Source organism: Carettochelys insculpta, chromosome 19, assembly GCF_033958435.1.
Source record: "Carettochelys insculpta isolate YL-2023 chromosome 19, ASM3395843v1, whole genome shotgun sequence".
Lineage (NCBI taxonomy): Eukaryota > Metazoa > Chordata > Testudines > Carettochelyidae > Carettochelys > Carettochelys insculpta.
Genome location: NC_134155.1, coordinates 1,791,425 through 1,819,413, shown reverse-complemented (window position 1 = coordinate 1,819,413; position 27,989 = coordinate 1,791,425). Strand labels below are relative to the sequence as shown.

Here is a 27,989-nt window from a genome sequence, read left to right as displayed (position 1 = left end):
AAAAAAAACACTCAGCTCAGCTGGGCAACAAACTGAGTTTTAATGGTGCCTCAAATTCATAACTGCCATTCCAAGAAATATTTATGTAACCCAAAAAGTCAATCAAGCTAAAAGGGAAGGAGCCAGAGTAAGAGAGTAAGAGAAATATTACAAGCACTTAAAATTAGTTTAGACAAACTTTGGGCCACTGAGTTTGGTGGTAGAAGACAGCCATTGTCCATTCTTCATGTGGAGATTAAAAAAATCTGCATTATTAAATGACTGAAATAGTTAGAAGACAAGACCAAGACATCTCTGCAATGGTACAGACTGCATACTTGTATTGATTCTCACGTCTGGGGCCTCAAAATGTTTTTCAAAACTCAAGATAGATCACACATGCTGTGAGACCTCAGTTATCTACGGCCCACAGATGGGAAAACTCAGGTGCAGAAATTAAGTGACCAGTCCAATCATCCAGGAAACCTGCAGCAGGCAGAAAGATATGGTCAGCCTCCTGGGTCTGGCATAATTCCAAGACCAACCTTCTCAGAAAGTTGAATGCAGTATGCACTGGATAGTACCCGTTACATCATTCCACCTTGGAGGTAGATGCCTGCACAAGCTCTTTGCAAGACAGGTCACAGAGAATGGGACGAGCACACCTGAAGTCTTCCCAACCTCCAACTTTGCTGTTTCTAGTGGCTGCGTATAATGAAGTCATTTGTTCCATTCACAACAAAGCCAAGTTTGCACCACAGCACGAATTGTAGTTGTTGCTTTTTAATGCGGCACAATTATTCAGGATTTCCATTCACTAGGAGCATAACAGGAATACTTCCACATCCACTTTACTGATACAATGGAACCACTTTACAGCTTACTTTCCCATCTGAAAATTTTAAAATAAATTCCTGATTCTCGCATCAGGGAGATGCCTGCAGATGCCCACAATGCCCAGCCTAACTGTCCCTTTAACTTCTCCTGCTTGCTGAGCAAACGTATTGTAGAATTATGCTGGGAGACATCAAAACTGAAATTTAACTTGACACCTTTAACCTTGGCTGGAACAGAGATCTTAACGATCTTATGCATTATAAGGACAGTTTCCTTCATTTTGATATTCACAGGACCAAGACACATCCTACTTAGCTTGTCCCACTAGTGACAGGTTCTCCACCCCTCACCCCACCCCCTGCTATATAAACCCTGGATTCTGATTTTCCTCTCCATTTATCATTTGAGGAAGTGCGTTTTGCCCAGGAAAGCTCATGACCTAATAAGTGTGTTCGTCTCTAATGTGCCACAGGACTGCCTGTTATTTGTGAAGCTACAGATTAACATGGCTACCCTGCTGAGAATACTGTATGTGTATCTACCTACCTTTGCTAAGTACACTGCACCTTGTACCTCTTCTATTGCCAAATTGCAGGTGTTGGCAGTAACTGCAGAAAGAGTTCCTTCATCTACATGAAGCATCACTTTAGCCCCTGAGCTAGAGAACAACCAACTCTTCCGTGACATCCTCTATGTTTCAATCTCAGAAGATTTTTCAGTGAGCCAGGATCTTACAGTGACCTTTTAACTGGAATCTGTCCTATCAAATCATCACATTCTGAAACACCAAAATCGGAAACATAGCACTCCAAGCATTTTCTTCTCTCCTAACTCAAATGACTCTACGAACAAGTACAGTGGGATGGCAACCACATAATCCCTTTTATGGGAACTACGGCCATTTGTTGACAACTACACTAGGCAATATTCAGCCCCAAAGGTCAGTTTGGGCCAAACAGGTAGCACACGATGCTACCAGGCAGAGACCAAATTCAGAAGTCTGTGTCTAAGCCAGTGGTTTTTAAAATTCTCATTTGCAGGCCTCTAGCAAGTGTCAAATGGAGGAGCAGCCCCATTTGAAAACCTGAGACAGTCTGCAGATCCCCCCAGTGGTCACTGGACCAAAGGTTGAACCCCTAGGTTCTAAGCTGCTAGAGCACTGGAGATTGACATAGATTACATTATTCTGTAATTAACTCGTGGAATTTGAGATTTGAGCTCTCTTCTAATAAGTATGAGGTGTAGGGTCTCACTTGGTGCACATTTGCTGTTTGTAATCTTTCGCCTTAGTCAACTTCTATAAAATGCTACTGACACAAACGCTACTTTTCCCCCTTCCAGTTCCTTATTTCCATATATGGAGTTCAGAAGTGTGTGCATGTGACTGCTAGGATTTGTTACCTTTATTGCCACCATCTTCACCCCAGGAGTTCTCCACCCTCCACTTCACAAATGATCCTTCTTGCTCGCCCTGGAAGAAACAGCAAAGTAAAACACGTATGCAGTGGAGGAACCCCTCCAAGTCCAACAGTTGGCACTTCTGCTTCTCAAGCCCTTGCCAATGAACCACCAACCTGACAAGTCTGTTGGATGCTCATGCTGAGTGAACTGCTAGGAAGACTTTCAGAAAATAAAATTCTGTGGTTCTGTCACTGATGATTTCAGAAGCAGAGGCATGGACTGCTGTAGGACCGTCTCCCTCCTACAGGCAATTTGATTGATTGAGTAATTATTTATTCAATTTTTCTATTACAAAACACAGCAGCAGTGTGTTTTACAAAAGAGAATAGGTTAGATGCCCTTTTAAAAACTCAGAGTACTTTGCACAGTTGTGTTACAAGCATCCTTTACCTGCTACACAGATTTTGGAACTTAAGTTCAACAATTACTTGTTTGAAAGTGAAAGTTTCTCTGAGAATGTTTTTGTTACTGTTATCACAGAGGTAGCCGTGTTAGTCTGTATCTTTGAGAACAACAAGAAGTCCCATGGCACCTTATAGACTAACGTATTTTGGAGCATAAGCTTTCGTAGGCAAAGACCCACTTCATCAGATGTATGAGTCGGGGGAGAGGGGTTCAGAGGAGTATTTAAAGAGTGGGGTCCCAGTAAAAGGAAGGGCCAGAGCTGACAAGGCCTACACAATCAGGGTGAAAATGGCCCATTATCAGTAGTATAGATCAAGAGAGGAGAAAAAACAAGTCAGATCAGTGGGGGGCGGGGGGGAGGAGAATATGCTGATTGTCACATTCTAATGTGTAGGTGTGACCTTCCAGCACAGAGGAACTGTTTTTGTAAGGGGCCCACCACTCCCAGTCTCTGTTTAATCCTTAGTTGATGGAGTCAAATTTGCAAATAAATTGCAGCTCAGAAATTTCTCTCTCCATTTTATGTTTGAAATTTTTTTGTTGTAGGACTGCTACGTTTAAATCTGTTACTGAGTGTCCGGGGAGATGGAAGTGTTCTACAGGTTTGTGTATGTTACCGTTCCTGATGTCTGATTTATGTCCATTTATTCTTTTACGTAGAGACTGTCCAGTTTGGCCAATGTAAATTGCAGTGGGACATTGCTGGCCCAGGATGGCATATATTATATTAGTAGATGTGCAGGTAAAGCAGCCCCTGATGGTATGGTTGATGTTAGGTCCTGTGATGATATCGCTGGTGTAGATATGTGAGCAGAGGTGGCAGCGAGGTTTGGTGCAGGGATTGGTTCCAGGTTTAGAGTTATCGTGTTGTGGTCTGTAGTTGCTGCTGAGAATTTGTTTAAGGTTGGCAGGCTGTCTGTAGGCAAGGACAGGTCTGCCTCCCAAGGTCTATGAGAGTGAAGGATCATTGTCCATGATGGGTTGCAGATCCCTAATGATGTGTTGGAGAGGCCTTAGGTGGGGGCTGTATGTGATGGCCAGTGATGTTCTCTTATTTTCTTTGCGAGGCCAGTCTTGTAGCGGGTGGCTTCTGGGTACCCGTCTGGCTCTGTCAACCTGTTTCTTCACTTCCTTAGGTGGGTATTGTAGTTTGAGGAAAGCTTGGTAAAGGTCTTGTAGATGTTTGTCTCTGTCTCATGGATCGGAGCAAATACAGTTGTACCTTAGTGCCTGGCTGTATACAATGGATTGTGTACTATGCCCTGAATGGAAGCTGGAGGTGCGTAGATAAGCAAGTATATTAGTAGATGTGCAGGTAAAGCAGCCCCTGATGGTATGGTTGATGTTAGGTCTTGTGATGATATCACTGGTGTAGATATGTGAGCAGAGGTGGCAGCGAGGTTTGTTGCAGGGATTCGTTCCATGTTTAGAGTTATTGTGTTGTGCTCTATAGTTAGAATCATAGAAGAGTAGGACTGGAAGGGACCTCGAGAGGCCATTGATTCCAGCCCCCTGCCCTCATGGCAGGACCAAGCACTTTCTAGACCATCCCTGAAAGCCATCTATCTAACCTCTTCTTAAATATCTCCAGTGATGGAGATTCTACCACCTCCCTTGGCAATTCGTTCCAGTGTTTGATTGCCCTGACAGTTAGGAACTTTTTCCTAATGTCCAACCTGAACCTCCCCTGCTGCAATTTAAGTCCATTGCCTCTTGTTCTATCCTCAGAGGCAAGGAAGAGCAAGTTCCTCCCTCTGTCTTATGACACCCTTTTAGATACCAGATAGTTGCTGGTGAGAATTTGTTTACAGTTGGCAGGCTGTCTGTAGGCAAGGACAGGCCTGCCGCCCAAGGTCTGTGAGAATGGAGAATCGTTGTCCAGGATGGGTTGCAGATGCCTGATGATGTGTTGGAGAGGCTTTAGCTGGGGGCTATATGTGATGGCAGACTACCAAAAGGAGGCTGCTAGGCAACTCTCCAATACCACATTCTACAAGCCACTATCCCAGGATCCCACTGAGGAATACTCAGATACAGCATTTGCTCAAGACCCTCCCTATAACAAACACAGGAACTGATCTCCACAGACAAACTCCTTGAAACCAGACCAGGTTTATTCTACCTTCTACCCAAGATCCATAAACCTGGAAATCCCAGACACCCCATCATCTCAGGCATTGGCACCCTCCCCACAGGATTGTCTCGATATGTGGACTCTCTACTTAGACCCTATGCTACCAGCACTCCCAGCTTTCTTCAAGATACCACCAACTTCCTCAGGAAACTATAGTTCATTGGTGATCTTCCTGAAAACACCATCCTGGCCACCATGGATATAGAGGCCCTTTACACAAATATCCCGCATGAAGATGGACTCCAAGCTGTTAGGAACATTATCCCCGATGAGACCAAGGCACAAATAGTGGTGGAGATTTGTGACTTTGTCCTCATCGACAACTATTTCATATTTGAGGACAATTTATACCTTCAAATCAGTGGCACTGCTCTGGGCACCCACATAGCCCCACAGTCTGCCAGCACTTTTATGGCTGACCTGGAACAACAGTTTCTCAGTTCTTGCCCCCAGTGCTCCTCCTTTACCTGCACTATGTTGATGACATCTTCATCATTTGGACCCATGGGAATCATAGAACCATAGAACACTAGGACTGGAAGGGACCTCGAGAGGCCATTGAGTCCAGCCCCCTGCCCCAATGGCAGGACCAAGTACTGTCTAAACCATCCCTGATAGACATCTATCTAACCTGTTCTTAAATATCTGCAGCGATGGAGATTCCACAACTTCCCTTGGCAATTTATTCCACTATTTGACCGCCCTGACAGTTAAGAACTTTTTCCTAATGTCCAACCTAAACCTCCCTTGCTGCAGTTTAAGCCCATTGCCTCTTGTTCTATCCTCAGAGGCCAAGAAGAACAAGTTTTCTCCTTCCTCCTTATGACTCTCTTTTTAGATACCTGAAAACCGCTATCATGTCTCCCCTCAATCTTCTCTTTTCCAAACTAAACAAGCCCAATTCTTTCGACCTTTTTTCATAGGTCACATTCTCTAGACCTTTAATCATTCTTGTTGCTCTTTTCTGGACCCTCTCTAGTTTCTCCACATCTTTTTTGAACTGCAGTGCCCAGAACTGGACACAATACTCCAGCTGAGACCTAACCCGTGCAGAGTAGAGCGGAAGAATGACTCCTCATGTCTTGGTCGCAACACACCTGTTAATGCATCCCAGAATCATGTTTGCTTTTTTCGCAACAGCATCACACTGTTGACTCATATTTAGCTTGTGGTCCACTATAATCCCTAGATCCCTTTCTGCTGTAGTCATTCCTAGACAGTCTCTCCCCATTCTGTATGTGTGAAACTGATTGTTCCTTCCTAAGTGGAGCACTTTGCATTTGTCCTTATTAAACTTCGTCCTGTTTACCTCAGACCATGTCTCCAGTTTATCCAGATCATTTTGAATTATGACCCTATCCTCCAAAGTAGTCACAATCCCTCCCAACTTGGTATCATCTGCAAACTTAATAAGCGTACTTTCTATGCCAATATCTAAATCATTGATGAAGACATTGAACAGAACCGGTCCTAACACAGACCCCAGCAGAACCCCACTTTTTATGCTTTTTCAGCTGGATTGAGAACCATTAAGAACTACTCTCTGGGTACGGTTATCCAGCCAGTTATGCACCCACCTTATAGTAGCCTCATCTAAATTGTATTTGCCCAGTTTTTTTACAAGAATATCATGAGAGACTGTATCAAATGCTTTACTAAAGTCTAGGTAGACCACATCTACCGCTTCTCCCCTATCCACAAGGCTCGTTATCCTATCAAAGACAGCTATCAGATTAGTTTGACAAGATTTATTCTTTACAAACCCATGCTGACTGTCCCCTATCACCTTACCACCTTCCAAGTGCTTGCAGATGATTTCTTTAATTACCTGCTCCATTATCTTTCCTGGCACTGAAGTTAAGCTGACTGGCCTGTCCTGGGTTATTCGTATTTCCCTTTTTATAGATGGGCACTATATTTGCCCTTTTCCAGTCTTCTGGAATCTCTCCTGTCTCCCATGATTTTCCAAAGATGATAGCTAAAGGCTCAGATACCTCCTCTATCAGCTCCTTGAGTATTCTAGGGTTCATTTCATCAGGCCCTGGTGATTTGCAGACATCTAGTTTTCCTAAGTGATTTTTAACTTGTTCTTTTTTTATTTCAACTTCTAACTCTACCCTTTCCCACTAGCATTCACTATGTTGGGCACTCTTTCAGACTTCTCAGTGAAGACCGAAACAAAGAAGTCATTGAGCATCTCTGCCATTTCCAAGTTCCCTGTTACTGTTTCTCCCTCCTCACTGAGCAATGGCCCTACCCTCTCCCTGGTCTTCCTCTTGTTTCTAATATATTTATAAAAAGCCTTCTTGTTTCCCTTTATGCCTGTAGCTAGTTTGAGCTCATTTTGTGCCTTAGCCTTTCTAATCTTTCTCCTACATTCTTGTGTTGTTTGCCTATATTCATCCTTTGTAATTTTTCCTTGTTTCCATTTTTTATACAATTCCTTTTTTATTTTGAGATCGTGCAAGATCTCGGGGTTAAGCCAAGGCAGTCTTTTTCCATATTTTCTATCTTTCCTACACAGCGGGATAGCGTGCTTTTGGGCCCTTAATAATGTCCCTTTGAAAAACTGCCAACTCTCCTCAGCTGTTTTTCCCCTCAGCTTTGCTTCCCATGGGACCTTACCTACCAGCTCTCTGAGTTTACCAAAATCTGCCCTCCTGAAATCCATTATCTCTATTTTGCTGTTTTCTGTTCTACCCTTCCTTAGGATTGTGAACTCTATGATTTCATGATCACTTTCAACCAAGCTGCCTTCCACCTTCAAGTTCTCTACCAATTCCTCCCTATTTGTTAAAATCAAATCTAAAACAGCTTCCCCCTGGTAGCTTTTTCAACCTTTTGGAATAAAAAATTGTCTCCAATACAATCCAAGAACTTACTGGATAGTCTGTGCCCCACTGTATTAGTTTCCCAACATATATCTGGATAGTTGAAGTCCCCCATCACCACCAAGTCTGGGGCCCTGCTTGACTTTGTTAGTTTTTTGAAAAAAGTCTCATCCACCTCTTCCACCTGGCTAGGCAGCCTGTAACAGACGCCTATCAGGACATCACCCTTGCTTTTTACCCCTCTTAGTCTAACCCAGAGACTCTCAACACATCCATCTCCCACATCCATCTCCACCTCAGTCCAAGTGTATACATTTTTAATATATAAGGCAACCCCTCCCCCCTTTCTTCCCTGTCTATCCTTCCTAACCAGGCTGTACCCTTCAATACCAACATTCCAATCATGTGTATTATCCCACCACGTTTCTGTGATGCCAACAATGTCACAGTTAAATTTATTTACTAGCACTTCCAGTTCTTCCTGCTTATTACCCATACTTCTTGCATTTGTATACAGGCATCTAAGATATTGATTTGATCTTGCCTCCCTGTTTTGCCCTGACCCTCTTTTTACTCTGATGTTGCCCATGCTGCTTTCCATTTCTGACCCATCACCCAGGTTTCCATGTTCTCCACTTACCTGTGGGCTTGGCTCCCCTGCCCCCGTCGAACCTAGTGTAAAGCCCTCCTCACTAGGTTAGCCTTGAAGAGTTCCACCGTGATTTCAACAGTTTCCACCCGACCATCAATCTTAGCCTTGACCAGTCCACACAAGAGATCCACTTCCTGGACACTACTGTGCAGATAAGTGATGGTCACATAAATACCACCCTATACTGAAAACCCACAGACCACTACGCTTATCTACACGCCTCCAGCTTCCATCCAGGGCATAGTACACAACCCATTGTATACAGCCAGGCCTGAGGTACAGCCATATTTGCTCTGATCCGTCAGACAGAGACAAACACCTACAAGACCTTTACCAAGCTTTCCTCAAACTACAATACCCACTGAAGGAAGTGAAGAAGCAGGTTGACAGAGCCAGATGGGTACCCAGAAGCCACCCGCTACAAGACTGGCCTCGCAAGGAAAACAAGAGAACACAACTGGCCATCACATACATCCCCCACCTAAGGCCTCTCCAACCCATCATTAGGGATCTGCAACCCATCATGGACAATGATCCTTCACTCTCACAGACCTTGGGAGGCAGGACTGTCCTCGCCTACAGACAGCCTGCCAACCTTCAACAAATCCTCAGCAGCAACTATAAAGCACAACACAGTAACTCTAAACCTGGAACCAATCTCCCTGCATCAAACCTCACTGCCACCTCTGCTCACATATCTACACCAGCGATATCATCACAGAACCTAACATCAACCATACCATCAGGGGCTGCTTTACCTGCACATCTACTAATATAATATATGCCATCCTGGGCCAGCAATGTCCCACTGCAATTTACATTGGCCAAACTGGACAATCTCTACATAAAAGAATAACTGGACATAAATCAGACATCAGGAACGGTAACATACACAAACCTGTAGAACACTTCCATCTCTCTGGACACTCAGTAACAGATTTAGAAGTAGCAGTCCTACAACAAAAAAAATATTTCAAAAATAAAATGGAAAGAGAAATTTCTGAGCTGCAATTTATTTGCAAATTTGACTCCATCCACCAGGGATTGAACAGAAACTGGGAGTGGTGGGCCCCTTACAAAAACAGTTTCTCTGTGCTGGAAGTTCACACCTCCACATTAGAATCTGACAATGGGCCTCATCCCCCCCGACTGATCTGACTCATTTTTATTCCTCTCGATCTATACTACTGATAATGGGCCATTTCCATCCTGACTGAATGGACCTTGTCAGCTCTGGCCCTCCCTTTTACTGGGACCCCACTCTTTAAATACTCCTCTGAACCCCCTCTCCCCCACTCCTGCATCTGATAAAGCGGGTCTTTGCCCACAAAAGCTTTTGTTACTGTTGTGACAGCCATGCACGTAGCAACAATGTCTGAGGTCCTCACAGCCACCCTGAGTTGGACACAGTAATTAAGCAGTCCAAAGTTCTAACAGATCAGTATATTTCTAGAAACTCTAGTAAGACTACAGAGAGCTGTTTCTCCCTTCCTGGTAATCATCCTTGCTAAGCTGATTTGAAAAGCGCTTACAGTTTCTTGGAGAACCTGTGCCTACAGAATAGTGAGTCTATTCAAGTCTTTTTCCAGTGGGACCTGTGCCCACAAGTCCACAACAGACACGTCACACTAAAGGCGACAGAGAGATAGCCATGTTAGTCTGTATTCTAACAAAACTAAAAAGCAGTGAAGTAGCACTTTAAACACTAACAAAAAAATGTATTTGGTGATGAGCTTTCATGGGACAGACCCACTTCTTCAAAGAAGCTCATCACCTAATAAATTAGATGTCACATGGAAGTTACTCAAGCTCCCAGAGGCAATAGCTAAAGAGAAACAATGCAAGCACCTGAAGAGTCTTTTCAAAAATTAGTAATAAACAAATTTAGTTTACTCCAATCAAGGCAGAATAATACAAAGCTGTTTTGCTGTATTTTAAATGAAAACCGCAGCCCAAAAGCTGACTCAAGACAAAAATTTGCTCTTTCAGTGAATGAGCTGAAGCCATTTTAAATACCTTAAGACAGACACAAGATGTCCAATTCGTGTGACCTTAACACATGTGCCCTCCCCTGAGCCCCATGACACTTCCTCTTCCCACAACAGGAATTGCCTGTCAAGAGGAGAGGAAGTTATTTGGGTGAAATACTTTTCCTGTTTGCATTCACAGCCTAGAAGGTCTGGTTCCATACACTTTTCTTGATAACTGCAGAATCCAGCCAGCGCTGCCATAACCCATCTAGATACTAGCAGGCTGCTCACTGGGCTTTTTTTATCCCAACAACCCCACTTTTGACTTTCATCCTCTCAGTGGAGGCTTCCTCCTCACATATCACATCATTCAGCTTTGGTCTCCCTGGAGAAGTTTTCTTCCCGATGTGTGCCTACTAGCTTTCATCCTGCTTTTCTTAGCCTCCCCACTCTAGACTTTGCCAGCCTTCATGGGGCAACATTGCCAGGTCTTAAAAAAATTGAAATGAATCAAGGCCGCCAAAAAGGTTGTAGATCACCACCACACAGAAACACCCCTATATGAGTCACTAGGAGGTCAAGCTGAACAGTTACAGATAGTCTGAGTCCATACTGGATTTCATCAAGTTTGGTGATCAGTGAAAGCTTAATCAATTCAGTTGAACCAGCTGGTGCTAGTGTGGACTTGGACTAGCTGAAACAGTTCTGCTACACCCCCTAGAGTCCCCAGTGCACTGATGGCCTCATGGTATCTTCCTGGTTCACCACAGAAGCAATACATTCTGAAACCTCACCTAATAAACCATTTTGCTGGTCTTTAAAGTGCTACTTGACTGCTTTTTGTTTTGATAGTGTATAGACTAGCATGGCTTCCTCTTTGTTACTATTCTGGAACTCAGTGATAGGTTACTAGGAATCCTTGCAAATGAAACAGTTTAGGACATTGCTTGAGAGAACAAAGGACAAACATGAAATATTCATCAAGGCAAGTGTGGACACCCTGGACTGTTTGTGCTTAAACTGGTTCAATGACAAAGAGCAGTTCTCTAGCATAGACAAAACTGTATTCCATTTCAGCCTAAAATTTTCATTAGTACCTTATCATATATTCCACATTCTGAAAAAATCTGGTCTGTTTTCACATTGTTATTAAGCACACAGAAGCACTGAGAAGACAACCCCCACATCTGTTCACTAAATAAGAAAATCTTTAATCTACAGGCTTCCCAATGGTAGCTCCCATGAAGAGCTATGAATACATTTTGTTCCATTTCTTCAGCTATTCTGCCCTTTTCTATGATGTTCATGTTAACGCAGGGTTAATTCTGGGCTTTGGGAGACCTGTCCCTTACCTCTTTTTAGTGCCCACATCTATGTTACTGGACTTGCTAGGCTGTGGTTGCATAGTTTTGGTATGGGGTTGGGAAAAGACACTTTGAGATGTCCCAAAAGCACTAAATTGAATACACACACAAGCGCTTTCTAACGTGTAAATTGAACACAAGTTTATAGCATGGCTCAGAAATGCTGGCATGGATTAAGTGTGCTGATTTTGGAAATAAATTACATTGTAACATTGAAGAAAATACTACTCCAATCAAAACCAGGTTAAAAAAATAAAGCTCTGATGGATTTACAACTACCTTTAAAAGCTCCTTTAGATTACAGTGAAGGTTTACATAAGGCAACATGTTCAAAAATAAATACAACCTACCTATTAATTTAGTAAGAAAAATTCTATACTTCTGGACATCCTCTGGTGCTAAAGAAGCATCACTTCCCTCAAGGGACCTCTTGGTTCCAGGGACATCCATCTCCTCTCATTATTTTTCAAGAGACAAATATATGTAACGTATGTATGGGAATGTGTTTTCAGCTTAGCAGATCTTCCCTTACGTGTGTCAACATTCTAGGTGTGGGTGGCAGTATAAAAGAGCCCATTCATTCATTCATTCCCATAGCCAGACTGTGTAGCAGAGATTAATTTTGCATATCAAAATTGTAAGAAGGTCAAAAATATGAGCAGCAAGTCTAGAAAGCAGAAAGCCAGGAAGGCATTTGTACTTCTATAGCTGTTGCCATTCCAAAAAAACATTCAGTGTGAAAAAGATACCAGATTACAGCATGAGTCACTTTGTTTCCTTATGGGGTTATATACAGACTTCTGTGCACACAGGAGACTAAATATTAATATATATTAGGGACCATGTCCTCCAATGAAATGCAGTTAGTAATAAGATTGCTGTACACAAACTTCACACTGATCAGACTACCCTTTAATCCTAATCCTCACAAAAATTAGCTTTAACACCTGAGAAGTGTGTGCACACTTATGAATTGTAGAAGACCAGTATGCAGAATACTACTGAATGTTGAAAAATGGTGCCGAGGAGGAAAAACAAGCAAACTGATTACTCAACATCTTATTTCATGCACTTGCACAAAGGATAGGTTGAACCTCTCTAATCTGGAACTCGCTCGTCTGGCAGCCTCGAATCCGGCATGATTTTAGTTAGCTGGACGATCGCTTATCATGGATATGGCCAAGTTTCCCATGATCCCATAGGTTGTGGACACACTTGGACATTTTGAAGATTACTAATGAGGTGCTGAATTGAATATTCAGCGCCTCATTAGCATTAGGACGCTTCCGGCCGCAGTGCTTTGAAAGTGCTGCTTTTGAACCCTTGTGGCTTGGTGCGGCTACATGGGAGTCCTTTTCGAAAGGACCCTGCACCTTTCGAAATCCCCTTATTCCTCTCAGCGGAGGGGAATAAGGGGATTCAAAAAATGCAGGGTCCTTTTGAAAAGGACCCACGTGTAGCAGCGGCAAGCCACAAGCGTCCTAATGCTAATGAGGTGCTGAATATTCAATTCAGCACCTCATTAGTAATCTTCAAAATGGCCATTTGCATGGCCATTTCGAAGTTTTGGCCAAGTGTGGCCACAGCCATAAAGTGTGTTTGCAGCCACCAGTGCTGGCTCTCAGTGTTCTGTGTTATTTAGCTGTAATTTACCCCAAATATCTTCTAAGAGCCCAGTAAGCAGCGGAAGTGTTGGTAATACTGTTAGACAATATTCACCTCTTACAGTCCAGCAAATTCTCTTGTCTGGCACCAGTCAGGTCCTGAGAGTGCCGGATTAAAGAGAGATTCAATAGGTACTGACTTTTTGGCAAAGTTTTCAGTCATATGTAAACATTCACTTCCTAGATCAAGTATGCTTAGTTTGAAACAAAACAAAAAAGCAGTCAAGTAACACTTTAAAGACTAACAGAATAATTTATTAGGTGATGAGCTTTCGTGGGACAGACCCACTTCAGATGCGAAGAAGTGGGTCTGTCCCATGAAAGCTCATCACCTAATAAATTATTCTGTTAGTCTTTAAAGTGCTACTTGACTGCTTTTTTGTTTTGATAGAATACAGACTCACGCGGCTATCTCTCTGTCAATTAGATTACTTCTTCAAAGGAATCCAACTGTTTTCTGAGGTAGAGGACAATCTCCTGGATTTTTCCAGAAAACGTGAAAATTATGACAACTTCGAGGTATCCAAAGATACTAGCTTTCACGTGGTTCTCTCAGCTGAGATTTCTCTGGTCTCTTACATTCCCAACAGAAACCACGAGAAGTCCTCTGGCACCTTATAGACTAACAGATTTTTGGAGCGTAAGCTTTCGTGGGCAAAGATCCACTTTGTCAGAAGCATTCCCAAAAGCTGTACTGCATGCTAGGAGCTGTACCTGCTGTTTTGAGGTTTAAATTCTGCTCTATCCTTAGTGGATGTAACCTTGTCGAGGAGGGAAGGGAGAGAGAGTTGTGGTAAGTATGGTATATCTAGACTTTAGTCAGGCATTTGATACTGTTTTGCATGCTCATCTTAAGTAACTAGGAAATGCAACCTAGCGGGAGCTACGAAAAGGTGGGTGCATAACTGGCTGAATAACTGTTCTCAGAGAGTAATTATCAATTGTTTACAGTCCTAGTTGTCAGGGAGGTTAAGCACGGGAATAAATTGCCTGGGGAGGTTGTGGTATCTCCATTATTTGAGATTTTTAAGAGCAGCTTAGACAAACATCTGCCAGAGATGGTCTAGATGGTCCTGCCATGAGTGGACTTAAACATAGAATCCTAGGGCTGGAAGGGACCTTAGGAGGTCATCTAGTCCAGCCCCCTGCTACAGGCAGGATCAACCCCAAGTAAATCATCCCAGCCAAGACCTTCTCAAGCCAAGACTTAAAAACCTCGAGGGATGGAGAATCCACCACATCTCTAGGCAACACATTCCAGTGCTTCACTACCCTCCTGGTGAAGCAGTTTTTCATAATATCCAACCTACTCCTCTCCGTCTGTAACTTCAAACCATTGCTCCTTGTTCTGCTATCTGACATCACTGAGAACAGTTTCTCACCATCCTCTTTAGAGCTCCCCTTCAGGAAGTTGAAAGCTGCTCTGAAAATCATCCCTCAGTCTTCTCTTCTGAAAACTAAACAAGCCCAAATCCCTCTGCCTCTCCTCATAGGTTTTCTGCTCCAGCCCCTCAATCATTTTGTTGCCCTCCAATGAACCTGCTCCAGCACATCCACATCCTTTTTATACTGCGGGGCCCAAAACTGGACATAATATTCCAGATATGGCCTCACCAGTGCTGAATAGAGGAGAACAAACACTTCTCTAGATCTGCTTGAAATGCTCCTCCTAATGCACCCTAATATGCCGTTAGCCTGTTAACTCATATCCAGCCTTTCATTCTCCATAACCCTAGGTACCTTCTCACTGTACTGCTGCTTAGCCAGTCAGTCCCCAGCTTGATGACCTCTTGAGGTTCCTTCCAGTTCTATAGCTCTATAAGCCATGTGCTACTAATTTTGAGGAGGTTTAAGAATATAAGAACGGCCACACTGGGTCAGACATAAGGTCCATCTAGCCCAGTATCCTGTCTTCGGACAGCAGCCAATGTCAAAAGCCCCAGAGGGAGTGAGCAGAACAGGTAACCATAGCGTGATCCCTCTCCTGTCGTCCATTTCCAGCCTCTGACAAACAGGGGCAAGGGACACTAGGCCTAGACTAGACTAAGGAGTATCCTATCACCTTGGATTCCCTGCTCAGTGGGATAAATCGGAATTCCCATACCATTTAACCCCTCCAAGGTGTATTTTAAGTTCCCAGAAAACGCAAGCCAAGTTTCTTTGCCCTTCACAGAGAATTTCTGTGGACAACCCCTCCTACCCTCCTGAACACCACAATGCCGAACTCAAACACTCCCCACCAACTGCTATATTGTCTAGGATTTGACACTTGTTAGATATTTGTAGCTTCTCCAAACAAGTGATATATGCAAATATGACATTATGCCTGCAAATATGCTGCCCTTTAGCAGAACATGTCCATTGTGAGGGACTGCTGAGGACGTCTTACCTTCTCTGTGAAGGCAGTGAGGACCATGGCATGGGTCATCAATGATTCTCCAAAGATTAATCGTTCTGCTTTGTTCATGTTCTTGATGGAGACGCCAAATACCAGCTCGTGATCAAACCTACAAGTAAAGCATACAAAGGAGGGGAACACAGAAGAAGGGATCAGAGGACTAAAATGTCCAATTTTGTATTATTCTGACAGACCCCTAGCTCCTTTTCAAATCTTGAGTTAGAATAAATGCAAAACAGACCCTTTCTGGAATGCCATTCACCATGAACTAAGGAATTCAAAGAACTGCAAAACCACCAGGAATGGACAGTGGCTTAACCGCTTTCAGAGAAATGCTACATCTTCTTCCTGTTTGCCTAGCAAAAGGCACAGCAGGGACATACTACTCTCTTCAGCTAAGAATATTTTACATCAAAATTTCACATCAGTGAATCAGCAACTGAGTATGTTTTCAGAGTATCAGCATTTCAGTTAACAGCCAGAAAAGGAGGGGATTTAACAATGGAAGTAGAGGTCCAAATGCACATGCATCTTACTTATTTTGGGTACAAACAAAATTGAAAGAATCAGGTTTTGGACAATATTTATCACCTTGGCATTTTCAATTTACAGTCCAATTGTGATGGACAGAGAGCCCCAGAGAACAATTGTGTTTTAATTTTCCACACTTACACCTGCAAGTCCAGGATGCCCAGCTTGCTATGGAAGTGTTTTCCTACATCGCAGCCAAACCACACAGCCTAAAATAGAAGAGAGTGGTTATTCCTGTGCCCTGTCCCAAAATAGCCTTTTGTGCTACAAAAGACAAATACTGGGCCACTGCGAAACAGAAAACACAAACCTCGCCATCTTTAATGGAAGCTGCAGCCATCCTCTTCAGCAGGTCAACAGGCTGGTTGTTGTAGAGTGTTTTTCTCCCTCCCACCATGTTGCCAAGATATGCTACAGTGTACAAGTGGTTGTACTCATTCTGGGGTCGAGGATCATTCACGAGACAAATCTGCCAGCAATAAGACACCACTACTTAAATTACAAATCAAGGGAAGACTAAAGAAATCAGTAACCCCCAACCTGGAACAAATATTCACGTCCACCTACTCCCTGCAACAAACCCCACTGCCAACTCTGTTGACAGAGCTACCCTAATGACATCATGATTGGGCCTAACCACATCAGCCATACCATAGGGGATCATTCACAGGCACATCTTCTAATGTGATGGGTGCAAGAAATGTCCCTCTGCCATCTAACTGGTCAAATCAGACTGTCTCTATGCAAAAGAATGAATGGGCACAAATCAGACATCAAGAAAGGTAATATTCACAAAGCAGCAGAAGAGCACATCAACTTCCCTGGACACCCAGTAACAGACCTGAAAGTTGCCCTATTTGAGCAAAAACTACTCCAAAACCAGACTAGAGAGCTAGAATTCATGTGCGAAGTTGACACAATCAGACTGAGTCTAAATCGAGAATGGGACCAGCTTGCTTACTACAAAGCGTAATTCTCCCTCTCTTGGTAGTCCCATATTTTTATTAACTTTTGAGAGTGGGCCCCATTCAGCCTGACTGAACTGGCCTAGTTAACACCAGTCCTCATAGTAATTTAACACTCCCATCTCCATGCATCTCTCTCTGCCAAACTGAAGTTTCCACTTCGTGGTAAAAAGTCTCAGAGGGGTAGCCGTGTGTGTAACTTCAAAAAACATGCAGACATCTGGCACCTTAGAGACTAACAAATTTATTAGGTCACGAGCTTTCGTGGGTAAAACCTATTTCTTCAGAACAGGTGGTTTTACCCATGAAAGCTCATGACCTAATAAATTTGCTGGTCTCTAAGGTACCACAGGACTGCTTGTTGTTTCTACTTTATGCATCTGACGAAGTGGGCTGCAGCCCATGAAAGTTTACACCCAAATAAAACTGTTAGTCTTTAAGGTGCCAAAGGACTCCTTGTTTTTGCTGAAACAAGCTAATGTTGCTATCCATCTAGAACTATTTTTAATTCTGCTCCAGCTAGTGGACCATCCCAGGCAGCAGACGACTGCTTCCATTGGAACTTCAGCTGTTTATTGAATGCAATAGGAGACAACATATGCTGGTCCACATATCCCTAAGTTCTGCATGGGAACTTTATTAACATTTTATTATCAAGGGCCCCTGTGGCTAAGACACTCAGGAGATCTTATAGCCGCATAAAAACATGATTAAAGCATAATTAATCTCACAGAAAGCAGCAATTCACATGCAACCAAGTGAGGAGTTCAGCACAAACAGAAAAAGGGATGTGGATGCAAGAAGAGAAAGGGGACTCAATTCAAGGCCAGCTGTGACTCCACTGAGAGCTATAGCTTCACACATCCCCCAGAGGAAGTGGTCTGAGCAAAACCATCCCACTTCAGCAACAGCATGCAGTGCTGCACGTTAACAGGAGAAAGGGCTCCAGAAAGAGCAGATACTTCTTGTACTCCCAACCTTGTCTTCCATGTTGTAGAGTGGTTTGATGTGTTCCTGGTAGAATTGCAGTGGGGTCACAGGGCCAATCTTGTGGTAGTTCTTCTCCTTATCTCGGAACTCCCAGGAGAAGGTCTCAGGAGGGCTCCCCAGACAGGCACTCACTATTCTGAATACCTGCACCAAAAGCCAATATGGGCATCAGAATTCACCCAAGTCCCCTATCTTGGGCTGTTGATTAAGCACCAAAATTCTGTACTAGGCCTGCTACAGAAATGCCATTAGTCAGCAGATATCTTCAGATGGGGCCACCTGCAGAATCAGGCTCTTAATGTTTATCTTTAAACCATGTGAACGATCCTGTGAAGGTCAGTTCCACCGTTGAAACACCAGTGCCCGGCTCAAGCTTTCTGTGGTTTTGCTAAGGAACTCAAGGTCAGGCACAAATACATTCAGTTCCAAGCTGGAGGGGTGTGGTAATGAGATACAATAAAGAGCTAAATGGCTTAGCTGAAACACTACCCAATCCGTAACTTTAGGAACTCCACAGAACAGCAGTGAAACCTGTGCCAAGCTATATGCACACTATGCAACGGAACCTAAAAGCAGGTACAGTCCAAGACCAAAATAAGGACACTAGCTTTTCTGACAGAAGTAGCCAATCCAGCTGCCAGCTTCCAGAAGACCCTCCCATATCCCCAGCACGTACACATGTTGTTTGGGAAAGGGCTCTGATAATGCATGTCTTGTCTTATGGATGCCATAATCCTCTCTCTTGCCATTCATGCACAGAAACATTTTTATTCTGATGATACACCTCTATTAACCACTTTTCCTCCTGTGAGATTACCTGGATTTCTGCTTTCCTTGGAAATCCCAGAATAATCGTCTTGTCTATTTTAATATATTTAACACTGCTGAGATTTATGGTTAAGTATACTTCAGATGGCGGGCTCTGCCTGTTGACCTTGTGACATCCCTGTTTGAAATACTTAGTGCTGGATAACTGACATGCACCTATTCATTTATATTAAGTTAAGGCTCTTTGGCTGGATTTCAGCTGGACTGTGTCCGTTTAAGTCTACTTCTCTTTAAGGAGGCCAGGCAAGGGGTTCTCCTCTCTATTATCCCACTGTACAAGTGCTCCACTTGACACAGGACATATCTGTTTTTAGGCAGCTTTCTGGGAGCATCACATTTCCCTCTTGTATGGCTAGCTGCTTCGGGCTGCATTCAATGGTTAGACAGTGCAAGCAGCAGCACCCCACTTCTAATGGGCTTTCTGGGTTTTTTGTCCCATTCCCTCTTTTAAAGCTGCATAGGAACAGAAAAGACCACACTAGGGACTGGTTAGAAGGGTTCTGTTTTGTCCTAATTTTGCTTGTCATGCAAGGTACTTTTTTCTAAAAGTCTTCATTCTGGCAAGTGTTTTAAAGGCACCTTTGAGCTCAAATACAGAATGCCCTAGTGGCAGGCACACCAGTGCTTTTGGCTACATACAAGATAGAAATAAAAATGCCCCAACATGAGAAACACATAATCTAACAAGGATAACAGAAGAAATAATTTCTTAAGTGCAAATAAGGGCTTGGACTCAAGTTTTGAATTGAAGAAATTCTCCCTTGCTCAGATTTCAGATACCATGTTTCCAAGAAAGGTTTGAGAGAACATTTAAATCCCTGGCCTCCTGCACATGGCTGTTTCTCACAAAGGCTGTGTTTTCACAAAGCTAACATTTGTCGGTGCACATCCCCCATTACCTCAGATGGCACCATTTCTTATCGCACCAAACTACAGAAATAAAACAGGTCAATGGAAAGTGCCAAAAGGAGACCAACAGGCAAAACGGTTTCAACAGAAGGAAGGAAAAGTGATGGAGACAAAAGTCTCCTATTAGCAAGAGCAAAGTTGCCTGAACTAGTCTTCCGGGCTTGTTTGTCACCACACCCACCACAGACCACCTCTCATCTCTACAGCTTCCTCTTCCAACACCCAGGGGAAGCTCATTCGACTAAACAGAGCTTTACATCACTCCAGTGACAACTACCAGGCTACGTAACGGTATAGAGGCTTTTTATTTAAAACAAAAATAGGCAAGGAAGAAAAGGGCTGATCCTGGTAAGGCAGAACCTACAAAAAGAAAGCCCTGAAGCCAGAAAAATTCAAATGAAATCCAATGACCTACTACATGCTGTTTTTAAGGGATTCATTTCTACTGGAGTGCAAGAGATTCAATATTCACTAACTGCTCAGCTGCAAACAAAGGTTTGGTGTCCACAATAAATAAATTAAGTCCGAAATTTGCATTTTAACTCAGTGAAGACAAATGGTGAATAAATCTGGTTTGTCTCAAACAAAACTTGAATGCTAACATACGGATAAAAGCATATGAACAAGTGAAGCAAGACAATACCAGTTCACCTGTGAAACTGAATTGCTTTTGCAGGTTTACAGTATGATGGGGCAGCCAGCAATGCTAATTCCAACATTTACTAAAAGAATATACACTGTAAGTGGCAGTTAGCCAGTCAAATCTTTCAATAAGAACAGGGGTGAACTCAGAGGAAGAAACAGATTAAGAAAACCTGCAAACAGTCTCCAGATTCAGACCAATTATTGAGCTATGAATGAGTCTAGCTTCCAGTTTCCAGTGCTAAAAACATGGAGTTTCTAAACAAAGCAAATGCAAAATGTAACTCTTATGTCTCTGCCTTATCTGAATTAACCACGGCCTTCCATGTTAACTCTGCAATTAAATCCTCAAATATATTTGTGCATGCAAAGCCTAAAGACAGAAATCATGATGATGAATATTAAACTACAAAAAGTCATTTGCAATGTAAGGAAAAGTAGAATCAATAAGGTAAGATGTCATTTTCCCCTGCTGTGGCACATTTCATGGAACATAAAGGGGTTTGTTTTAACATACAAAATGTAAAGAATACAGTGTCATGCCAGTTTTGCTACGTCTCTATGTTCAGCCTCAGAACTGGGGATAGTGAAATGTGGATCTGTGCATGAATTACAGTAATAGTACCAGAGAGAAGAACACACGGCTCAGTTATACAAAGTATAGAAAACCGTAATTTCATAGGGAGCTTTTGAGACGTTTGCTGAGTAGTGGGGAACGAAAAGGAGATTCCGCTAACAGAGCCAGTACAAGATGACCCAGTGTGTCTGTTCCACCTATAAACTTCTCCATGAGTGCCTCTGGTTTTAGACAAACATACACATGGCCATATACCCCAATCTTAACATACCTCGGGCAGTAAGTTTGCTGCTTCTAATGCATAACTGTTTGAACATCAAACTACTGGAGAACAGAAGATGATGAATATAGACTATTGTATCTTTTGCACTTAAGCCAAGCATACAGCAAGGCAAAGTATTAACCTTCAAGCCATAAGAAGCGAGCGCCAGACAACACACATTATAGCGTTACATGCTTGCATATTAGGTTTATAATAAATTAATGCAGAGAGGTACTCGGATAGCTTCGCTTAGGAAAAGAAAATGAGTTCTTTTTCTACGTGGCAAAGAGAGTTCAATGTTGCCTATTTAACATAAAGGGTTTTTCCATGTGTTATGGTATGAGAAACTGAACTTCCTTTCCCAATGCTCTTCTGCTCTCTTGTGGGGAATTTCAGCAAAAACACTAAGTTTAACATGGGTATTCAGAATGTAATTTCCATTTCCTCTGGCCCTGTTACTGAAGCCAGGCTGTACCTCTTTTGGTCTCCATTAAGAATGAAAGTCTGGGATTTATAGTCTCTGAACTATCCCTGTGAGAAGGGGTTCAGGGGTCCCCATGCACTGCACCCCGTCCGCAGGCAGGAGTGACTTTTACTCAGCAGGTAGAATAGGAAGTTTATTAGGCGACAGAGGCCCAGTTTCTTACAGAAGAGTCAGTGCAGCAGTCAGACAGTCATTTTAACTTGTCCTGGGGAGAGGAGCCCGAAGGGTGCCCCTCTGGGGTGTAGCTTCCTCTTCACCTGGCTAGCTGCCTTCCAGCTCCCTCTTCCCTCCAGCTTCTAACTGGCCCCTCTGATTTAAACCCAGCTTGGCTCCTCCCTCCTCTTTGTTCAGGGCAGAGGTGTTACCTGCCAGCCCAGGTTATAGCCCCAGGGTCATCCTTAGCCACTGGGAGCTACTCTGCTTGTCTCACACACATCCAGGCTATGTCTCACACATGCACTCCTCCCACTCCATCACACCCTTGAGGGGCAAATCCTCAGCTGGTGTATAGGGTCCTTGCTCCACAATGTGCCCTAGTGTTTATATGCAACGGTACCCCAAAAACAAAGAACAATGTACATAGAAAAACATGGCTAAAACCATCAGTTTAGTAATGCTTTCAACAGTACCTGACCCTTGAGGGTCACTGAGGTTTCTGTACCATAGCAGGGGTTGGTATTGCATATTACAGATGGTTATTCTGGCTTACTCTTGTTCTTGTGCCACCTGTAGTGGTTCCCTTCTTCTATGGGAAGATCAGATTATAAATTTTACCTCCTCTATCATAGCGTCCTTTGCAGAATCAAGTTCTTCCTTAGTTGACCCACTTGCTACCATGTTTCTGAGTCGCAAACAGTACTCCCTCATCTGTTTAAAGAGAGCCATTTTATCACTATAATAGGAGCATAAAACATATCAATTTGCAAAGCTTGTACATGTTAGGAAGTCAAGACTTGCTTTATGGATCTCCATCAGGCACCCAACACAAATGGATTGTTTACAGAAAAAAAAACACTATTCATTCTGCTATTAAAAGGTGGTTCTTTATATTACATTTTACAACACTCTAAAACCATCCCTTTTCAAACTTTTAAAGAATCACCAAAACCTACTGAAAAATAATAAAAATGAACTGTCTTCTCCACTCACCACTCTGGAGCTTACTACTGCAGGCATTTCCTAGAACTACATTCTCCTCACAGCTCAGTGTGATGTGACACGGTGATGCCACACCTTGCATCTCCATTTCTGAAATTTGCAGGGAACAAGCTAAACCCTCACACTGTCAGTTGCATACTTTGTAACTCTGCGGACAACTATTATCTCCTAACTAATGAATGTGCTGTAACGTCTTCTTGCAGCGGGAAGAACGGCAGCGGAGTCACCAGAGACCCAGCAGCACTGAATGGGATTCCCTTTCAGTCTAGTTGGAGTACCAGAATTCAAGCTGAAGACTGGAACGTGGCAGCCCCTGAACACCACCACTGAACAGGGCCACCCTTATGAATTTGGGTGCCCTACACAGCTGGAGTATCTGCATCCCCATCCCCCCGCAGGAAGCAGGAGGCAACTCAGCAGGGCAGGTATGGAAGGAGTGCTGTGTAGAAACAGGCAGAATGGGAAGGGGTGGGGCCCCCTAGAGATGTGGGCCAGGAGGGTGAGATTGCACCAATAGGTGGAGCAAGGAGCCAGGGGCCACCAGGACCGGGGGGTGGTCAGAGCAGAGTGTGGGGGGCTGTGCAATTCAGCCACTGGAGCTGGGAGGCAGAGTGGTGGCTTGGAGTTGGGGGTGCTTAAGTGGGCACTAGCCAGATGCAGCACAGAGCACTACTTAATTTGGAGGGTGGTAGTGGCCCAAATTTAGCAGTGCCCTAGTATTCCGCATTTGCCCAAGGATGGCCTTGCCACTTAACTTCTGATCCATTTCAGCCCACACATGTGTTTACCTACTCGCAGTACAGATTTCTGGGGAGGGTTGTCCCTTGATCATGGAGACAAATTGCCAAGCAAAGCTTGCAGTGGAAAGCTTTGGCTGCCATTTCATTTTTTGCCACCACGAATTCAGGTCCTTCTCTGGGTGCCTACACCTGCTTATAAATTTGTCACATCACTTCAGTATGGCTTGCATCCTTTTCTACTGCAAACTGCTTTTGGTTCCTTTCTTAGTTCTGTAGTTTTAAAATCTGTATGTGAATATCTGAACCACCACCATTGACAATCGGCAGCTTCAGAGCCTTGGCATCGTGGTGGAGGGCAAGGAGAAAATGAGCTCTCTGTGGCTGCATGAGGTTTGCAGAAAGATCTTTTGCCAGCCACATAGGTAGAATTTTGCCTTTGAGAATTACAGCTATAAAGACCATTGTAAAAACTGCTGCAGAGGCCATTTTCAAGCTACTGTCTGAAAGCAAGAACATCAACCCCTGTAAGCAGCAGCTATTCATGCACCTACTTCCTTTTCCTTTCTCAGCCTTTTAGGACCATCCCTTCACCTTTCAATCCTTACAAATACAACAACATATGGAAACAAGGGAGTGCCCAGACTGGCTCTTAATATTCTAATCAATAAAGAAAAGCAAGCTGGCCAGAAACCTCTGGGGCTTATGGTTTCGTCACATTTCTCTAACCACTGAATTTTAGCACAATTTCAGACCCTTTACCTTGTGATTCAGAATCTCATTCATCTTTCCGGAGGCCTCTGCAGAGTGAGATTCAGGGAAATTTTTCTTGGGGATAACTCCATGTTTTTCTAGAAGAAAAAAATTGACAACTGTTTTCTGTTAATTGTTAATCTTGTGGGCAGTGTAACTGGAGCTGTGTCAGTCCCAGGATATTAGCAGGACAAGGTAGGTGAAGTAATATCTTATTGCACCAGAATCAGCTGGTGAGAGAGAAATTTCCAAGCCACACAGAGCTCTTGTTTTGGTCTAGGAAAGAGTCCCAGGCTCACAGCCAAACCAATGTTCCACCTTGCACTGAGCTGTGCAACTCAGCATACTTTTCCCAGCCACAAAGGAGAGTTCTATATGTCTCCCCATCTGAAGCAAGTCCAACAAAAGATATTCCCTCACCCACCCTGTCTCTCTGACTGATGCTGTTGTCTCTCTCTATAGCCAGCGCTTAAATCTGTTCAACCCAGATCAGGGGTTGACAACCAATACAGCAAGAGCAGCCTTTTTATTTTTAATTCAGTAAAAAAAACCAAAAAAACAAAAAAAAAACCCCAATAATTCAAGAGCCGCAATGCATGTGAATATGAGACGGCCCTTAATGAATAACGTCAAACCATACTTTTTGTAACACTCCCATTTTAAGAACAGCGCACACGCTATGATTTTTAATGGGATACGTGTTTACTGCAGAGCATTCACTGTTTATAGAAAATAATTAGGATGGCTTTTTTTTTTTTTAAAAAACACTTTGGAATTATAGTGTCAACACCCACAAAGAAGTCCTAAAAGAGCCACATGGGGCTCTGGAGCCACATGGTGCAGACCCCTGACCCAAATGAAGCCTTCACTCCCCTGGCTTTTATGCAGATCGCTTGTGACAGAGGTTTCTTCATCAAGAGTCAGAACAAACCAAAAGTTGTGTTTGTGTCGGGGTCTTCTACTCTGTTTGCAAAGTGTATATTCAACCAGGTTCCCCACTAAGATAGAGTCCCTAAGGGAGCAGAGACAACAACCTGCCATTTGTAAACCTATTGCTCCTCAGCTAATTATCACTACTTCAGATGCTCTTTCACCAGGAATTTGACTCTCATTAGAAGCTACCAAACCAGTTTCCCAAAAACGTGTCAAACTCCTATGTGCTACTCCAAGTATTTTGTCTTATAAGATGAGGGGACCAACTTCCTAACCTTCCTCTCTCCATGGTAACAGAAAAGGTGCCTTATCCTCAAAGCTCTGAGATGTAGCTTTGCATTTGCAAATACAGAGTTGTAACAGTCAGATTAATATTTACATTGCAATAGTGCACCTAGGCATTAGATGAATAAAGGCACATCATCCCTGAACACACAGTTTACAGACTAAGAAACAGTCTCCTTTCTGCAGCAAGTCTTTGCAAGACAAGGCAAGAAAAAACAAGTAAAGACAGTCACAGCACTGCAGAAAACAGTATTTTTGTGCAGTTTATGTTGATTTCAACCATTCATTACCAGACAAGCTTATAGTACTGGTGCAGTTGGTATGAGGTCAAGCAACGGTTCAACCTCTGACTCCAGTTATATCCTGGTTAATATTCCCTGTGGAGAGCAGCCCTACGCTGAGCAGCAGCCTTGTAAAGCTGGCCCAGAGGAGTTCCATATTTGTTTTGTCTCATCCATATTCCAGCTTGCAAGAACCGTTTCCCTGCTAGCCCTATAGACACCCTGCGCTCTGACAGCCAACATGCTTTCTTTCACCTTGTGCACCAAAAACATTACACACAGGTATAAGTGAAGGCAACTCCAGTCTGTGTGGAGTAGGCCCACTCACTGAAGCATAAGGGAGTCATCCAGCTTCGTCTGAAGAAGTGGGGCTCTCCCACGAAAGCTCACCCAATAAACTATTTTGCTAGTCTTTAAAGTGCTACTTGACTGCTTTTTGTTTTGATAGTGTATAGACTAGCACGGCTTCCTCTCTGTTACTTCATAATCAGGAGACTGTCCAATTTCACACGTGTCTGAGTGCCCCATATAGCCTGGTCCTACCACAGGCCGTGTACAAAAAGGGCACGTCTAGACTTACAGGAAGAGTGAGGCTCTGGAGGTTGATCTTCTGGGGCTCGAGTTAGTACAGCTAGCAGGGACCCACTAAATCAAACATTCAGGGTATCCCCATCAATCCCGGTACTCCTCGTAGGTGCAAAGTGTAATGGACGTTGATAGGAGAATATTTTGCATCAACCGCCTGCGGTGTGTGGAGAGGGGCAGCGAAAGTCAACCTAAGGCACATCAACTCCACCTAGCTATTCTTGTAGCTGGAGTTGCGTATCTTAGGTTGACTTTTTTCACTAGTCTAGGCCTGCTGTAAGAAGAGAGCCCAGAGTGCAGGGGCTGCTCAGAGGGGGTAAGTGTTAGAAATTTACCAGCAAATTTTGAGTAAATGTGTTATGAAACAGCAGGGTTGCTGGCCTGGCATTCTGTACCTGACCCACCAGCCCACTTCATTTCAGAACTCGCTTCTTCCTTTGGGCATAACAGCCACCCCCCAGCCCCTTAAACCTTCAGGGCATGTGGCACACCTGCTATTTCATAGGGAGATAGGAGAGGCACTCCATGGGGTTAACACTCATTGCCAGACTTATGTGGTTTCCTAGCAATTGTGATGCAAGGGCAGTTTACAGAGTCTGTTCACCAGGTATCTCGTTGAGGGAGACACCCTGCTGGCACAGCGAAGCAGAAGTTTGTTTCAGATGGAAGACAGTGATGATACAAACACCAACATGCATTTTGTTTAACACACATACACAAGAGCTCAAGCCGTCTATGACTAAGTACTGGCACAATGCCCACAGGACGGCTATAATAAGTTTCTGGGTAAGCTCTGTGCCTTACAAATTAAACTACTCGATTAATGAATAACTAAGTGCAGAAATTTGGTCCCACCTTTAGTCTCTCCAGCCAGTGTTTACCTGCTAAAGAAAGTTAATGCTAGTTCAGTTGGACTCCACTTTGATTTAGCTAGTCAAAGCTGTAAGAAGGGAGTTAATGGCAGAGGATAGCCCAACACTCAAGTAGTATATGACATTTGTGGTTTGTTGCAGTAGTTTTAAGGGGACATAAACTGAACAAATAATATGCCTGGAGCATTAAGAACCCTGTCTTGAATCCAAGATTAAGTTGCCCTTAATATGCTTTCCTTTGGTTTTGCCTTAGTTGACCTGGCAATTTTTCAAGTTAGATTGCTGTGTTACACAAAGTCTTCATCATTAAAAACAAACTTGAGTCTTTGTGGAGAGGGAGGAATACAGAAATAGCACAAACTCAGTGAGAATGCCAAGATGCACCTTCTCTGAAAATGATATGAACTGCTTCCTTCTAGAGGTTGGGAAAAGCATTTCCAGCTAGGTTTTGAAAGGAGGGAGAAAGGCTGCAGTGTGGAGAAACCAGTGTGACACTGCAAAG

The 27,989-nt window shown here is 43.4% G+C and overlaps 2 protein-coding genes across 9 annotated transcripts in view; one reads left to right on the top strand and one right to left on the bottom strand.

Annotated features, from left to right (window-relative positions):
* The window catches only part of NSRP1 (nuclear speckle splicing regulatory protein 1), a 146,607-nt gene extending 122,142 nt beyond the window's left edge, over nucleotides 1-24,465 (top strand). The window contains exons 7-8 of one of the 2 annotated variants that reach the window (XR_012648194.1): nucleotides 23,245-23,466; nucleotides 24,351-24,465. Coding sequence is in view for 1 of the 2 variants with exons in the window: in XM_075014059.1 (XP_074870160.1) it covers nucleotides 23,245-23,371 (127 nt within the window). In the remaining variant the exon portion in view is untranslated. Of the gene's footprint in view, nucleotides 1-23,244; nucleotides 23,652-24,350 lie in introns of those variants that run through there. The other variant, XM_075014059.1, reaches the window with a different exon arrangement.
* Nucleotides 1-27,989, bottom strand: part of LOC142023278 (bleomycin hydrolase-like) — a 42,448-nt gene that overhangs the window by 9,789 nt on the left and 4,670 nt on the right. For 2 of the 7 annotated variants that reach the window (XM_075014060.1, XM_075014061.1), the window contains exons 5-11: nucleotides 24,541-24,629; nucleotides 22,658-22,750; nucleotides 18,170-18,325; nucleotides 16,537-16,695; nucleotides 16,368-16,435; nucleotides 15,687-15,804; nucleotides 2,218-2,287 (exon numbers count right to left, since the gene is read on the bottom strand). In XM_075014060.1, the coding sequence (XP_074870161.1) occupies nucleotides 2,218-2,287; nucleotides 15,687-15,804; nucleotides 16,368-16,435; nucleotides 16,537-16,695; nucleotides 18,170-18,325; nucleotides 22,658-22,750; nucleotides 24,541-24,629 (753 nt within the window). Of the gene's footprint in view, nucleotides 1-37; nucleotides 466-2,217; nucleotides 2,288-14,011; nucleotides 14,059-15,686; nucleotides 15,805-16,367; nucleotides 16,436-16,536; nucleotides 16,696-18,169; nucleotides 18,326-22,657; nucleotides 22,751-24,540; nucleotides 24,630-27,989 lie in introns of those variants that run through there. The other 5 variants (XM_075014065.1, XM_075014064.1, XM_075014062.1 and 2 more) reach the window with 5 other exon arrangements.